Below are 17,868 nucleotides of genomic sequence, written 5' to 3'. Positions count from 1 at the left end.
CAACTACTGTAATAAAAGGAATGTTGTGAAAGGATATAGCGGAAGACTTGATGTGGTCTGAATGTGGGAGTGAAGGTTTGGAGTAACGAAAATGTATCTTTGACTTAAGACAGAACTAGGATGTCTAATTAGAAATATTTTCTTGATGATAATAATGACTGAACTGGGAAAAATATGAAAAGTCAGGATAAATGACCTAAGAGACATCTAAAATCAAACAGCTAAGAAGCACATGGATATTGAACAACTTTTCATGTTCATTCCGGCAAAATTGAGCTCAATGTAATAGTTGGCCTCAATTGAAAATCCCACTGAAATATCCTGCAAACAGAACTCTAAATGCATGTCCTTGTTCATCCTCTGACTATAAGGGTTGCCATACTGTTCTAGGTCAGGAGCTCAGAAATTTCATTTCTGACAAACGGACAATCTGAATCTTAAAGCAAATGGATGTTCTATGTCATAGACTTAATTATACTACTTCTGTAAAGCAATGTACCAGTATTGTCTTGGAGAGATGTTGTATACCCTATTATCCGAAGTTCAGCCTGAATAAAGGATCACCAATATCCTCTTTTCTCTATTTCATCTTTGAGTTTATAAACTGATTTGAAAATGATAAATTTTTACCATGTTTCCCTGAAAATAAGACCTAGCCAGACAATCAGCTCTAATGCATCTTTTGGAACAAAAATTAATAGACGACCCGGTCTTATTTTACTATAAGACCGGGTCTTAGATAATATAATATAATATAATATAATATAATATAATATAATACCGGGTCTTATATTAATTTTTGCTCCAAAAGACGGATTAGAGATGATTTGTCTAGCTAGGTCTTATTTTCAGGGAAACATGGTTGTAAACGATGTTCCTGTTTAAATTTACTAATTCTAATCATTAAGTATTTCAAGAAAAAAAAAAGAAACAGGACTTTTTCTCCAAGGAGGAAAATAACAGCAATAAAAACAAATATTACTTTTATAAGCAATTTAAAAAATGAATCAGTTCATTGAATAATTTTTCTACTTGCTGCGTGTTGTATTTTGCTATCCATTATCTTAAAATCCAAATACATTTTTCTCTTTCTTTAAAAATTTGCTATTGCATGTTTTTCTCATCAGCTTGAAAAATAGAGACTTCTGACTAAAACATTGAAAAGATTGGAATAAACCTACTCTCCTTAGAGCTCTACCAGAACATAAATGCTGACAAAGGGAAAACTGCCTTTTCTCAAAATAAGAATTTTCATTAACTTGCCCTAGGTCACAAAGCATGTAAGATATTTCCTTGAGGCAGTTCTCACCTAATTCATTGTCTTGATTGCATTAAAAAAGGAAGCAGAGTTGAATTTGAAGCAAGTATAGATGCCACTTTCAAATGGCACATTTTAGGAAGGGAAGTTCATTCAATCAGAATAGCAATGATCCCTGTCCTCATAAATATATCTGCCATCTGATTTAAGAAAAATGTAGTGCTGGAAATGCTTTGTCGACCACATTGATCTTGCATGGGTGATCTGAATGCAACATTGAAAACACTGCTCAAGAACTTGGCTGTTTTGGTGGCACAAGTTTCCTTTCTAGTAGGGTTTCGTTGTTTAAGGCTACATTGTAGCTACCTTAACTGATAATTTAGCATTTTAGGATTATAATCATCAGATAAGATTTAATTTAATTATTTTAATGTGAAAGACTAAAGACATCCCAAATTATGTTTCATTTTTTAAAGTAAATTTAAAAAATAATGAGCATTTATTTAATTCTAACGAGAAATGCTTGAGTTTCCTGTGTCCCAAATGATGATAAATTTCAACTTTGCACTATTTTCTCTGATGCAACTGGATGTGAAAAAACAATATATATACAGAATACTTTTCTTCACCAGGTCTGTAGCAAAATGGAAATTACCAAATATGCTTTGTAGATAATATTTTGGAAAATCTATTTGATTAAAATATTGAGGTGTTTATCTTACTTTGTTTTATAAAATTTTAAGACACTTCATTAATATAATGATTCCATTAAAACGATACTTCTCTTCCTATAGCTTTTCATCACCTTCTTGTTTACTGTAAGGCCAGGTCATTTTTGCCTCTGTGTTTCATGTTGCATTTCAGAATTATCCAAGAAAAATAAAGCAGAAACCATAAAGTTCCCTGGTTTCTGGAGTTTTACTTTTTCAACAAACTGTAAACTTGAATAAAACATTTTTGAGAGGTGAAGGATCTCTGCAAAAGATGGGAAAATGCAAGGGGAATTCCCCTAGCAAGGGGAATGAAAATGACAGAAAAACCACACTATTTTCAGGCATATTCTTAGAACCAGGAATTGGTCAACCTCTTCATGATCAGGACTACCATATATGAAATATTTAAATTAGAATTTAATATTTTTAAACAAGGTACAATTCCTGATTTAGAAATGTTCTTTATATGTCAGGAAGAAAACAATATCATATGTTTTCATAGTAAATTGAATTTTCATTGCTATATTTTACTAAGAAAATGAAATGAAAGTTTATGAAATCTGATTTACCCTATCATGAAGAAGTCCCCCCTATCTCTTCCATAGGATTGTGTTTTTCATGCCGACTGAAGTTGTGTTTGTAGACATACTATAGCTTTTGGTTATAGTAACATCTACCTATCTGGGACCTTCCCTAAGCACAATTATGAAGTAAATACAACTTGCCTTGAGCAACTTTCCATTTGCTTCCTGAACCCCATATCTTCATTTTCTTCAGGTTGTCAGCAGTCATCTCATATGCCCAGGATCCCACCCTCCACCTCACTGCAAAGCCCAGTCTCCTTGCTTGATGTCAACCTACCTATCTAGATAGCATCCCATTCTTACATTTTCCTCAGCTCTTCTGCTTTATCAAAATTGATCTACCTTTCTCTTTCTGCCGGGCTCCTATAGTAGGACAACCAGACCTATTGCAAAAATGAGTTATAGTTTTATGCTTTCTAGATATCACTTGCATTCTGATACAGCTTCAGTTTCTTCATATAAATGTGAATACGTTGACAGTTTTAAATATGATATATATGGCACCTGCCATTTGCAAGTTTTTCTAGAGGTGTGCTTGGTAACAATGAGACCCAGTACACAGAGACATGGATTGAAATGTGTATGTGCCATTGAGCTGGTTTCAACTTCTGGTGACCATATGAAGAAGTGGTGTCCACAATGTCCTGTCCTCAACAGCGCTTTGACAATATGGTGTGTTGAAGACTGAATGCAGAAGATAACCCAATTTCTCACAAGTCTACAAGGAGCAGTACAATTGTAATGGTTTTTGACAAGATGTAAAACTGAACGTTTCAAAGCTTGAAAAGCATTATCAATTCCCTCAATGCCATAATGATTGTATTCATTTTATTGATATTAAAGCAATTGGAAAATTTCAGGGGACAAATTCCCCAAGAAATTTCTTGCTCAAATTAATTTAAGATCAATAAAATATTATAACCTGACTTAATTAGTAAATGTTTGCTATATGGGCTACAAATAACAATATAAATACGCACAGAGTACTATGCTGGAAGCTCCCAGAACCACCAGCAGCAAAACATTTAACTAGAATATGATAATATAAAGCTAGACTACGTTCACTTACTATATTTCTTCTGCTTAAATGATTTTTCTTTCCTGTTTCCAGCTGGACGCTTAAAATTAGAAGCAAAATTTTCCAGTAGGTACTATTTCTGATCTGTGCTTTGCTTTTCTAATTACTTTTGACTTCATAATATAGTATCCTTCGCCTGTGATATCCTTCCCCTGATAACCACATTAATTTACTACACCTTCTCCCTTGACTAAATGTAAATGCTAAGCGGATGTTGTTCAAGCTCTAGAAACTTCATTTGAGTAGGTTAAGTTGTCAATCTAAACAAATTGTGGATTTGAGTACACAGGTTGAGGTAGGAAAAACAAAAACAGAGAGGGGAAAATTCTTGCATCATACACTGTACTGCTTACCAATCTTAGCCCAACCAGCTTGTAAATGCATTTCAGAAAAGGACCATATGAGTGACTGTGGATGGTTCAGCCACAATCTGTGGCCATTACTGGAAAAAAATCTTAAAAACTAAGCATCCTTCAATGAGATTTTCCCATCTCAAGTATAATTTAAATGTAGGAACTCGAAGTTTTACTCATCTTTGTATCCCCCATTATCACTAAGCATAGTTTCACTATCTATAGTGGTAGTGGGTGCAATACAAAATCTGTTAAATTTCAGTACCCATCAGAACTAAACTTTGTGAAATCATTTCTCATCTTAAATGCATTTATCCCCATGCCTTAGGTTTACTTCAAATGCATTTTTGCTCATGAACTAACACTTTCCTTGTTTTAACCAGGAAATCTTTAGGAAAAACCTGTGGAAGAAAAAGCTGGTAGGTAACGATTGACAGCTGCAGTGTTGGCCCGAGTGACCCTTTGAGATAAATTGGGAAAGATATGCCAATGCTGGCCTTTTTAATGAATGCTATGGCCAGGAAAACAAACCAAAAAACCCTAACAATCTGCTCTTTTAATTTCCTTTATCACCAGTTGATTACAGGAAATCGTTTCAGAAAAACCATTTACTCTCCAAATTAAGCAAGGAACTTTTCTTTTTGTCCCTGTTTTAATGAATTTATCTAAGGTATTTGTTTAGTAGACCACTTCGAACTGCACAGTGCTTTCCTTGTTGACTATTTTCCATCAACAGCAACAATTAGCATCGGTTTCCTAGGCAACCACTCTGTACCCTACTGAGAAAAACCTTTTCTTGACAGGAACTTTCTGTCTAAATTGTTGTTTTCTTTTTTTCACAAGTATGAGGTAGGCTTGTCGTTTCTTTTAACACAGCACTATTATGCCTGTTATTATTCAAAGTAGAAACATTTACTGGCTTTTATATTTTATACTGGCCATGCGGTTGAATTTATTGTCAATATCTCTTATTTTTAACAATCTGAAAGAAATCGACAAAAATATGTTGTCAGGCATATGCCAACTTGCTTTTTTTTTTTTTTTTTTGTACATAGTATATAATTGGTGACCCTTTGCATGTTATCACAAGTAACTTGTTATCACAAGTATTTGCAAGTAATCACAGCTGGCCCTGATGAAAACCCAAAGAATTCACTTTCAAAATCAAACTTCTGTGTATACCAAGAATGCCATATATGGGTCAGAAGCAAGTTAGAATTTTCAGGGCCACTGAGAAAGTTTCAACTCCATTGCTTTTGCTATAAATAATCTCAGTAATATTGATAGATTAATGTAACAAAATAACCAAACTAAAAATATGTGCTAATAACCAGTCCTGAGACTCTTACTTAAAATTTCTGATGTGATGATGTGACCAGAAGAGCATAGCAGTGCTGTAGCATGAATCAGCATCATAGAAAAACCAGAGGGCTGCAATGGTTATAAATGTTGAATTGTATGGTACAACCATAAAATTTACTTTATCATTTTAGTTTAAATAATAAGTGGTACGAGCCTGATACATTGTATTTTAGGCAGTCACCCAATATTCAGGCAAAGAAGTACTCACTGGGGAAAAATGACAGAATCATCTCAATGTATGACAAAAACTTTTATGTCTTTACCAACATTTTGTCAATGAAGTGATGATCATAGACTTAGATGGTAACAAAACAGCAAGTGATTAAAACAACATTATATAATTTCAATCAACACTTAATATATACTATTTAATTTAATTTGCACAACACATTGAGCTATGAATACCACTTTCATTCCCCTTTACAGATGGGTATCTGTAGGTAAGAAAGGTTGTCACTAACTTGTGGCTTGTAAGAGATGAAAGCAGAATTTGATTCCAGGTTTCTGACGCCAGAACCTACTATTATATAAAATATTTGTACAATGTTGATGTAAATCAAAATGATTTCCAAATGGGACAATGAGTTACCTTTGTCCATTATTTTGCCAATTGATCCATCTGAAAAATATATTATTATGTGGATTGAATAATATTGACAGGAAATAAAAGTGCCTAGTGTAACAACTTCTTTAATAACCTTGTATCACAGTATGATGTTTATTCATTACTTAAGGTGAAATGTAAGTAGCTTAGCATGAAATCTTTTGTGTCTTATCACATAGGTTTTTGTTGGTGAGCACATGTCTCAATTCGTTTCTTATACGTACTCACCTCCTGTATATATTTCCACCAATATATTTCCCCATTACAAAGAAAACATAATTTCAATTTATCTGTTATCACCTGTTCCCTGGGTTGTGTCTTGAAATCCTTTATTTTATAGCATCCCAAAATCAATAACATTTTTTAGATATTATGAGATGAGTTATTTTAAAGAAGTTGCTTTTGATGTTTTCCTTCTACCCGATTTGTAGACAGCTCACTTTATCAGATTATTTCCAAGTTGTCATTCGTTTTACTTAAGCATGATGTGACTTTACAGCCATGTCATGAGATGATTTTGTATTGCTTATAGAAGCCGTTTCATTACAATAATGACACTACTGATAAAATAATAACAAGTTAACATTCAAATACTAGTTATAGGTTCTCACTGCAATGGGAAAACTACTGTTCACTAATTACATTGCAATCCTGCCATTTACAAAAAAGAGAATAAAATACACATCATACACACTCTTAAGACAATTTTTACCATAAACCAAAAATGCCCACTTCCAGAAAATGTTAAATGTTCAAAAGAAAGATAATTGAGCCTTTCAAATTTTCAGTTCACAGTAAGAAGTATCATATTTTCAACTGTGAAGATCAGAGTTTACTTTGAATTATGTATAATGCATAATTTCCCAATTTATGTGTAATCTAGAGTCATCTTTCATCTTCTGAATAGCCAGGTCCTATTCATAATTTTACACAAGGAAGAGAAAACACAACAAAAAAGGGTAGAATGTAGGAAAGGGAATAAGGAAGTAGAAAAAAGTAAGCAATAAAAAATGAAAATGTAGTTTGACATTTTTTTACCTCCAAAAGAATTTTTCATGTTGCTAATTGTCCCCAGGAGCAGATAGGGGTTATTACTAGTGAGAAGATAGTCCTGAATTGGGACTTGCTGGCAGGAATCTAGAGTGGATTGTAACCCAGGACCTAGACAGCCAGGGAAGTACGTATGAAGCCAGGAAATAAAGAACAAAGATGGTATTTACTTCCCTTTAGCTTTGTCTAGGACAAAAACAAAAAACAAAACTGTCCCTGGCATCAGCATAGATGAGGGTGGATTAAGTATATTATCTGATGTTCATAATAATAATAATAGCCTATTTGGGCTGGACACTTAGTGCGTATCACCGTTGCTCTTTTTTCAGAGTAGAAATACTAAGGTAGAAGAACCAGAAAAATTTGTGACTGGGGAAAATAAAGACACCTTGATGAAGAACTATTTGAAGAACTTTTTTTTATTTGAGTTCCTTCTTGTGCCAGACTTGTTATGTGGTTATGTAATTGAGTCCCCATCACAACCTGTGAGACAAGTACTATTATTACTTCCACTTTAAGGGTGAGGCATTGAAACGCCATGAATTTGAGTAAGTTTCTTAGGATGAAATAACTAGATAGTAGCAATGCTAGAGTTTGTACCCACATTTCTTTGAATTAAAGTCTATGTGTCTTCGTCTAATGCACATCACAAAAGACAGTAATCTCCTAGGTAGGTAGAAAGATATGATGGATAGATTGGTGGATGGATGGATGGATGGATGGATGGATGGATGGATGGATGGATGCATTTAATAGCTATTTGTAGAATGAATGAAGAAATTACGTATATTATATAATCACACAAAAACATCTTGTTTTCGTTTTGATATGTCTGATTTTGTGACTGTATTCCTTTGGCTTCAGTGTTTGTTTGGCACATTTACCATTAATCGTCCCTGAACTTTACCTAAACCCTGAGTAATTTTGTTCCTGTCCCAGGAGCCAGGCTCACCCAGGAGATCTGCTGATTAGACCTCCCTTGGGAGAATGCCACCTCTCCTTTGGGGAAGCTGCCATCTCTGTGCTGATGATTTCTCACTTCCTTAGAAGATTTTAAGTTGACTGGTCCAGTTGGAACTTCCAGAACAATCCTACACTCATCTTTTTCTAAAGTCACTATGAAATTAATATTAAACACTGTGTTCTTTCCTAGTTGAAAAGTTTTAGCAATATTATTTTTCCCCAAAATATTGAAGATAATGTCATTAAGTTGACTTCCACACAGCCTGTTTGTTTATTCCAAAATAGCATTTCTTAAAAATCTTTTAAATTCTTTTAAAGAAAAAAAGGTTAATTTTTCATAAACTTATTCAACTATGAAACTCAAACACATTTATCAATTAATTTTTTCTGAAACAACAAAACCACTACAATTCAAACGCCCTACTACGTCCCATCTAAAATAAATGATTTTATTTTGCTGAAACTAAATTATCACTCACAAGAAATGTTGTGCTGACTGATGCATTTTATTTGAGTTGGACATGTCCGTACAGACTGGAGACAAGTAATTATCCAATTTCCCCTTCAGTTGTTCTATTTATAATATTTTGAAGGTCTGTTTGTACATTGTACCACATCGTCATTTGGCCTACATTTGTGTGAATGCATCTTTTACTGTATTAATTTCACCTCTGTTCTCTTCTAATTAGTCCACAACAGATGAGAGATAAACTAATTCTCTATGGTGTCAAATTATTCTAAATACAATCCCAAACAAAAAGCCTGAAATAATGAAGCATTGCTTTGTAACAATTTGTTCACATAAACTAATAGATACTTTTATTATTTTTATTGGATTATTTTCCCCATTTAAAAAATGTAATTCATGTTAAGTACTCTCAGACCCTGGGAAATTTATCAATAAATACACAAGAATTTGGGACCCCTATGTAAGAAATACATTTCTAAAATGCATCAAAAACTTAAACAGGAATACAATAAATGGTGAATTGGGGGTGGTTAAGTTAGTAAATACAGTAAAAAGCATGGATTATTTTTAAGTTTGTATAAATATCATGCACAAAACCTTTCACGTTAATTTTTCCATCTTTTCAAAAAATTGTGTGAAGCATCCAATCTGGGTAAAGATCAATGAGAGGAGATTCAAGAATTGCAACCAGGATAAGGAATGAGTCCGTGACTTGGGAAGCTTTTCCCAGCAGGGGAGATAAGCACGGGTACCAGGACAGCTCCACGTAAGACGTACAAAGTGCCATTGGCCACACTAAATTTTGTGTAAGTGCCAACAGGGAAATGCAGGAATGATTCAGAAGACACATGGCTTCTATATATGCCCCAGTTTCTGTAGTGCTTGCTCCACCTCTTCATTATACCCCATTTTCTGTAAAACACTGAGATACTAGAAGTCGTAAAAATCACTCTATTGATTTTTAAATGTCTGAATTTCATTGAGAATTAATATGTGCAAGTGGGACAAATGATCTATTACAATAGTTAACATGATCTACAAGATCTATAGGCAGAGAGGAGGAGGGAAGAAGGGAGGGATAGAGGGGGGAAGAGACTGACTCAAAATATAACCAGGAATAACAGTTCTGTACTTTAGATAGATGAGCAGATCTGAGTGAATTTATTTCCTTTAGAAGCTTTTAAAATTAAGATAAATTCTGTCCAAGTAGATTGCTCATCGGAAAGCCTGGTACTTAAACACTGCATCCTCTGTCAACCTGGATGGGGTGAGGAGGCTTAATCTAAACGAACCAGGGAAAAAACAGGCAGATCTCCCTTACCTGCCTGTGAATGGGTAAATTCCGATCAATTTTATCCATAATAACATTTCAATGAAATATTTATTCTAAAATCTTAACAAAAATTATGAGAACAGAAACCCACCCCATCCCCCCTTATCCAGTACAACTTGTTTCTATTTGTGCTATAAGTGGGCTTATTTCCTAGTTCGGTAGATGTTTTTATATAAAGATAATGAAAGGTTAAAGTCTGTAAAATTTATGTTTAGCCTAGAATATATTTTAATCTCAAAAGGCTTCTTTCATTTTTAGTAAATATGTGGAACGTCATATCTTGGATATTTTTATGACTAGGTTGTATAAAATTAGCATTGATATGCTCTAATGGATGCCATTGCAGGCCAAAAACCAGTTACTTGGCACCTCACAGACTGATCATTTTAATGATGAATCCCCTTCCCATTGTTAATGAAACTATTGTACTGACTGGGTGAATGTGTGTCATATGGCCTTAAAGATCTTTAAAATGTCTGCTATCTAGAAAAGTAGTAGCTCTTTAGAAAGAGACCATTTGATTTATCATTTCCATGTATTTCATTCAAACTTTATCTTTTCAGGTTTTTCTGAATTGGTCTTGTTTACATCGATCCTGGATAATGCTATTTAATCACAAATTCACATTTTGAAGCATCTTCTTTAGGTTTTAAATCATGATATTTCTGCAAATCAGCATAGAAACATGTTTTAATGACACTTTTCTAGAAAACTGTAACAAAACTATGATACATATTTTAAGTTAAATCCAAAATGAATACTCTCTCCTTTGAATTTTTTTTACTAGTTACAAAAAAAATTACAGTGTTTCTGTTTATGTAAATGGCTTTATTTTTATTTAAAAAATTTTTAATTTATTTCCTTTTTCTTTTATTCTGTGTTTATTTCACTTAGAATGTGATTCCTTTTATTTTCTCTTTTCGCATTTTTTAGTTACAATACATGTATTTGTGTTTTGTCTGCAATTTTATAAATTCTATTTTGGGGGGAAGACAGAGAAAATGAAATTCTAATCGACTATATTGCTTGATTACTTTTCCTCTTTGCTACCTGTTTTGGACTTCTCATGATTTTATTTTCTTTCATTATTATGTATTACAGAGGAGGTGTCTGCAAGGATAGTTCAAGTAGTTACTGCTGAGGCTGTAGCGGTCCTGAAAGGTGAACAAGAAAAAGAAGCTCAGCATAAAGATCAGCCTGCAGCTCTTCCTTTAGGTAAATAAGAAAGAACCTCAGATCAGGAGCTGTATTGGCTACACCCTGATCACAGGATCATGTCGTCATGTTCAAAGATAGGCCATATCTCATATTTCATCCTTACGTATAACATTCATCAGATACCTCGGTTGGGATGCACTGGGTCCTATTTTCACTTTTCTCAACAGGGTCATTGTGGTGTTTGGGTAGGCTTTAGGGTGACAAGCTTGTAGTTAGACTTTGCCCCTAACTTGCCCTTAATTTTTCATTTCTGACCGCATCAGATAGTTATTACAAAAATAAAGCCAAGGCATTTTGATGTCATGGTCCCCAATGATAAGGAAAATGTACTAATGCTATTTTTAGAGGTGTTTGTTTCTCTTTTTGGGTTTTGGTGAATAATTGTCTATACTACAGTCTTGTTTGGGTCTCTCTGAACCAGCTATAGAAAACCTGTAGCCAGAGCTTTGTTAGAATCATCAGGGACTTTGTATCCCATATAAGGTACTGGTCTTCACTTGGTTCATTTAAAGACATTGAGATGGCATTGCTCTCTCCCTTGGTCACAAGTCAAATGCCCTCCAGTGCCAAACAGGTAATGTAATGGTGCTTGCCAAAAAAGCCACTCTCAACCAAGAGCTTGCTGCCCATTCTGAGGATAGGTAAGTAGGTAGGTAGGTAGATGATAGATAGATGTAGTTGATATGTATACGTACAGAGTTACAAGAAAGGAAACTCTTAAGTTCAACATATTTATTTATTACATAGGTACATAAAAGTAAAAGAAAGCTATGGTTTTTAAAACCTAAAGATAGTACATATCCGTTTTTCTCTCTTATAGTCTAATGTTCCTTAATATTGGATTTTCTGATCGGTACCCCCTCAATTGTCTATTAAAGTTAAGCAATAAAAAAACTCTGCTTTCCCAGAATAATTTAAAATATTCACATTATTTTCAATAAAATGTGTTTAGATTATCAAGGATTATTTTTCCCTTAAATCAGAAAGGGAAAAATTATCTAAAACATTAACCTTTTGCCTGTTGTTCACTTCCATTCTTCGGAATAAAAGAAAACCCCACCTTTTTTTTTTTTTAACAAAATATGCCATGTAGAAGTCCACAGGCTTAAGGAAGTCAAGAGTCTCCTGTTATCCCAAAGATTCCTCTACTAACTGCCTTATGAAATAAAACTTCACATTATCTTTAAAAGAGATTTTATCCCTGGCCTTGACTGATAAATATTGAAATTCCTTACCTTTGCATGAGTGGTCATAAAGTATCTTGAAGAGGAAAACTTACAGTTAACTGTGAATAAATTACATTTATTATATTAGAACCTTTTTGGTCCTTCTTCATGTATAATGCCAAGGTCAGAGGATGACTCAGCTCCCATTGGTACATAGTTTCTGTGTGAGGATTGCCTCAGGCTATGACAGCTTCATTTTTCTGAGAATACAAACAGAAGATGGGTTTTGACATTAAACTCAGGGGGCAAATATTGTTTTAAAAAAATACATTACCTAAAATAACTGTGAATGATTAAAGTAACATTTGTTTTCAGATCAAGATGTTGAAAAATAGACAGTTCCAATATTTTTTTCAGTCCATCAGGCCAAGTCTAAACTAAAATGCTTGCCTGTGTGTATTTGAGCACCGTAGATTGGGGCCAGAATAAAATATTTTATTAATTGAACAAGCAAACACAAATTAAGGGGATTAATGATGGAATTTTTGCCGGTATCTTTAATCCATTTTTATGGCAAAGAAAAAGTGATGTTTTAAATATTAAATGCTCTTCTTTCTTTTTAGGTTTTCAAAAATATGTGAATCAGGTAATAGAGCTAAAAATAAGTCACGTGCAACTTACTCTTGAATCTTTTCCTGAATTTCATAGGGAGGCCTTTTTACAGATGGCAAAACTGCCTACCAATCTACTAGCCTAATAGGAATACTTGTCATATCTCATGTTTCCTTTGTTTGATCTTTAGCACCTGAAGAGACAGCTAATCTGCCTCCTTCTCCACCCCCATCACCAGCCTCAGAACAGACTGTCCCAGTGGAAGAAGGTAAGGCCTATTGGACTATTTGAGGTTTGTCTTCTGGTAAAGGGTAAATAAGCATCGATCCATAAACACTGGACTTTAGTAGGGGTTAGTATATGACCCAGCTTGGGAGCTGTCTGTTTCAAATAGTGAAGAAGAAACAAAGACTTTAAATAAATGTCGAATCATTTATCTATATAAAATCACAAGTAGAAGAATATGGTAAACAAAAGGAAAAATCTGCCTGATAAAGGAAAAGATAACTTTGTGTTTAAATTGCTAGAATAACTACAGAGAACCAGTTTACTTAATGTAGAATGTTTTGACAGAGATGATACAATTCTATCTGATAAGTGACTAAACAAAAACAAATTATTGATGAAATCAACACTTCAGAAGTGTTATCAGGAATTGTCTCTATTTTGTGGAACATCGTATTGCCAGGCCTTGCCCAGGACCTGGTCTGTTGCACACTATCAAGAAATACTAATGAATAAATGAAGAAGTTAATGAATGAATCCGATATTGAGAGCAATGAACTGGAAGCTGAGACCATGGCTTCTTTCCTACTGAGACCTGTTGTTGTTCATGAATCTATTTATGCATTTACTCAATATGCAAAGCCATGTCAGCTTTTCAGTTCTCCTGGATAAAATAGAAGGATCCCTTTGAAGAATATTCATTCAGAATCTGAGATGAATGGTGCTATTTAAAAGCAAACTATTATTGGTTTTCTGACTTAGATCAGTCAACTTTTGTATATTGTTTGAGTTACAGGAGAAGGTGCAGGACAGCTATAGATCATTTGTTATTTTAATATAATTTAGTTTTCATATACTGAAACCAGAATTTTAATACTAGTCCATTTTATTCATTTATTTCCTCATTTTTTCCTTTTGCTTTATTGTGTTAAAAATTGAATAACATCACAAAACAGACATCATTTTATTGTGTTAAAAATTGAATAACATCACAAAACTCACTGTCTTTTTATAATTTGTAATTAGGTTCATTTAAAATATTCTTTGATCTCCTAGATACAGATTTTCCTAAACTACTGAACTATAAATGATAAATATAATTTATTTTTGTCACAGATTTATAAACCAAATTTTTTTAGTGATTTTTTTTTAATTGAGGCCTTTTTCTTTTTAATTTTCTTCAAATTTACTGCCTGAAATAACATTAAACAAGCTAAATTATTCTGGTAAACACAGGAAAATTTGGGGACTATGATCAGTGCATATAATCAGTGTCATAACAGCCATTGATTATTAGTTAATTCCCTGAAAAATGTGATTTAATCTTTTAATTCATAGATTTGAGCAATTCTTTTTGCCCTATGTTCATCCATTCATTTGGCACATATTTATGGTGCACCTACAATGTACACAATACTCTTCAAATTCTGGGTGTACTTTAGTGAATAAAACAGACACGACCCCTGTTTGTAAGGAGCACACAGTCTAATGGAGAACAGAAATCCAATAAATAAGCTTACACATACTTTCTAATTGGATTAGCACTAGATAGGAAGAGAATAGGGAGCTTTTAAGTTAGAACAAGGGAAATCTTATTTTATTAGGTGGTGAGGGGACAGTTAAAAAGCTGAGCCTAGAAGCATGAGGAAGTGTTGGCCAAGCAAAGATGGGGAAAAGGAACATTTGAGGCAGAGGGGTCAGGATCTGCAAAGGCACCCAGATGGGCAAGTGCACGTACTGTTCTAGGAACAGAAGGAGCCTCGTGGCTAATGGGTCATGAGAAAGGGGTAGAGCAGTGAAGAATTTGAGAATAAGCAGCAACCAGCTGGATTCAAGGGCCTGGATTTCACTCCAAATACAGTGGAAAGACTTCCATGACAGCTATAATTCCCTCAGGTAATTGAAGATGTTTCTAAGCCCCTACTTAAAGCCTTTGAAGTGTCAGAGAATCCTCTTCACCCATAGAGGGTTATGATGTTGACTCCAAAGTCAACCAGAGGTCAAGTAATTCATTTACTCTTCCTACCCTTATAGGGAGTTGGAGCAGAAAGGGCACTAGGGTCCTCCAAAATGCAGGGTGATGTAATGGATATAACGAAAATACAAATGAAATATAGAATCACTTTGGCATTTTGGTAACTTAGGTGTCACTTTCCAGAGTAACCTTCCTTGATATTTTCGGATTGCTTTCCCAAAGCTGTTTCAGTATATTCAAAGAAAATGTCAACTTACTACTTTCTGTTGAAAGCAATTCGAAAATATTTTATTCTTAACATTTTTCAAACCAAGCTTGTATTTTTATTGATTTTTTTTTCAAAAAAAGCATTGAACTATACAAAGACCTAATGATTTCCTTTTAAAAGGATAACCATTTTTTGAGTTACATAAAAAGTTATGTATTTTTTAAAGTCTACCTCATTTATTTAAAAGGTCAAATAATATCCTTACCTAAATATGGGAAAGATGTACAGTCTAGACAATAAAACCATCCCCTCTCTTTTATTTTAAACCACTTGTAATGTATGTATGACATTTTTAAAGTTCATTATATCAGAAAATAAATTAATGACATTTATTTGATAGGATGCAGCTTTTCAGTTTTTCAAAACAATTGGTTTATAAAGTCCCAGCCAAAATTCCATTAATGTACTGCTCATAACAGGTCCCTTGGAAAGGGAACAGGTGGGTTTTTTCATCCAAAGATTTTTTTACCCTCCTCGATCCACCCTCAAACCAGCCATAATCTAAAAGCACAGTGACCGCCACAGCCTAGTCCTTTTGTACAAATGTAAAAGCTCTTGGATTAAATTGAGTGGTTCGATGGTTTTGAGGATATGCTTACTTTGTATTAAATATCGGACATTTTAGAAGCTGGTTTTTTCCTAGAGTGGATGTTTGAAAGCTTCCACTAAAAATAATTTAAGGTGTTAATCATATCATTTATGAATATTCTTTCATTATAATCCATATAATATTAACAATCCCCTGAATATGTGCTTACTCTGAGAAACATTTAAAGGGATTTTGATGACAAAACGAAACAAGTAGCACAGTTGGAAAGAAAACCTCAGTTCAGTAAACTAATATTGTACTAGTTGAGATGTTTTCAAATTAATCTCCTTTTTCTTTTTGGCCTAACCATAATAGTTGTCATTTCGACTGAATGGGTAGAATTTGGAAGCCCATGCAAGAATAAAGGAATTATCAGAAAAAACAACCAGGAATCTTTCTGCTCTGTTAGGCTTCTTCCAGAATTCTAGGGTTTTGTGGTGTTTTCTTGTGTCGATGATGTGGAAACATTATAATTGCTAATCTGAAAGCAGTTTTCCCTCCATATCATTCGGGGGCAGCAAATCCAGTTGGCAATCCCAGGAGTCCTCAGTCAAAAGCCTGTAGAAAGGGAAGGGTTTAGAGATGTTGGAGAACAACGTACTTGGAGCCAGCCTCCTTCAGCCATTGGCTTTGAGGCAGAAGATATGATGCCAGGACAGACAACAATCACTGAGTCACAGATCCCTCATGAGAGTCAATCTCTCAGGAAAGTTACTACTCATTTATTCCAAAAGGGGCTGACATATCACGTTTGGGTTTCGCATGGCAAACCTTACTTTAACCCAACATAAATTTTCAAATGCTTTTTTAAAAAAAAGTTTGTGTGAAAGCAAATTAGGAAACGTGTATTCCTTCACTGAAATCAGGTAAGCTTCACTTTTGAAGTTTATCGTTATGAAAAAGAGCTATGTAAAACTCCCAGGTTTATAAGGCTAAAGGCTACCCTGTTCTTTCACATATCACATTATTAAATGAAATGATGTGTTTTGTGGCAAAAGAAGTATCCCCAATAGCATGTGAACTTATATTAAAAGGAGGCATTCAATCCTGACCTTAAACATCAAAATTAACTGTGATGAAATGAATTTACTTTTTCATAAGTCTCTCAAATCTAGCTTTGAGGTGTCAAATGAAAAGAAAGCAGAGGTACATGACACTGCCTGAGTATGTTGAAAGATGTTAACATGTGGAGTCCAACACTGAGCTTAGCACTTTCTCAGGTATCTTCTCATTTAATCCTCCCAGCAACCCACAGAGAGAGATGGTATTCACTTCTCCTTCTTGCCCAGGAAGTCATGGCTCATTTATGGCTCATCCAGAATTCAAATCCAAATCTAAGTCCCTGCAACCATAGCCTGACTGCATTCCTAAAGCTGTCTTTTGCTGATCTAGGTTCTTAGTGTGGGACTACAAAAATGAAGTGATATTCTCATGAGAGTTTTGTTTTTGTTACAAGCTACTGGACTAGTTTCCTTCTTTTCAAATCACTCCCAAATAAATAATTAATTTATTTATGATTATCCTGTATCCCACCTCCATCAGGTATGAACCAAGAGCACCTGATGCATGTAATTCTTTAGTAAATGAGGACCTACTGTCTTTTGTCATTATCATTAGGACCAAGTGCACTGTTTGAATGTATCTGGCCGTAGTCCTCTAAGCATCACTGCCCCAGCACATCTCTGGGACTTGTACAGCAGATGGACTTCAGGCTCTCCTATCTTAAACAGAGACTTAGAATACATACAGCTCACGATACCAAGAGAGGCCTGGACTTTGCCAGACGTTCTTTCTGAAGTTGCCTGGCTCAGGTCCAGACAAACATTACAGAGAGACTACTTTCTCATTGCAGCCCTTAAAGTTGTCGTTGCTCTTGTTCTCTGATTAGAGTCAACGTTTTCAGAATACAAAACACTGTTTCTTTGAAATGTTAGAGATCTGAAGCAAGACTCTGGGTTGTTTGCACGTTTTGGCACTTTCAAAGAGAGCAACAGCAACAAGAAAGGGGAGGTCAAAATCTTCAAAAGGTTAAAACATCCAAGGAGTAG

The 17,868-nt window shown here is 34.3% G+C and overlaps 1 protein-coding gene across 42 annotated transcripts in view; it reads left to right on the top strand.

Annotated features, from left to right (window-relative positions):
- Nucleotides 1–17,868, top strand: part of MAP2 (microtubule associated protein 2) — a 260,069-nt gene that overhangs the window by 196,918 nt on the left and 45,283 nt on the right. For all 42 annotated transcript variants that reach the window (XM_033112972.1, XM_033112969.1, XM_033112967.1 and 39 more), the window contains 2 exons: nucleotides 10,869–10,982; nucleotides 12,954–13,031. Coding sequence is in view for 35 of the 42 variants with exons in the window: in XM_033112936.1 (XP_032968827.1) it covers nucleotides 10,869–10,982; nucleotides 12,954–13,031 (192 nt within the window). In the remaining 7 variants the exon portion in view is untranslated. The remainder of the gene's footprint in view (nucleotides 1–10,868; nucleotides 10,983–12,953; nucleotides 13,032–17,868) is intronic.

Source organism: Rhinolophus ferrumequinum, chromosome 8 (assembly GCF_004115265.2).
Source record: "Rhinolophus ferrumequinum isolate MPI-CBG mRhiFer1 chromosome 8, mRhiFer1_v1.p, whole genome shotgun sequence".
NCBI classification, from domain to species: domain Eukaryota; kingdom Metazoa; phylum Chordata; class Mammalia; order Chiroptera; family Rhinolophidae; genus Rhinolophus; species Rhinolophus ferrumequinum.
Note: the sequence above shows the minus strand (reverse complement) of the source record. Positions and strands in the feature narration are given on the sequence as shown.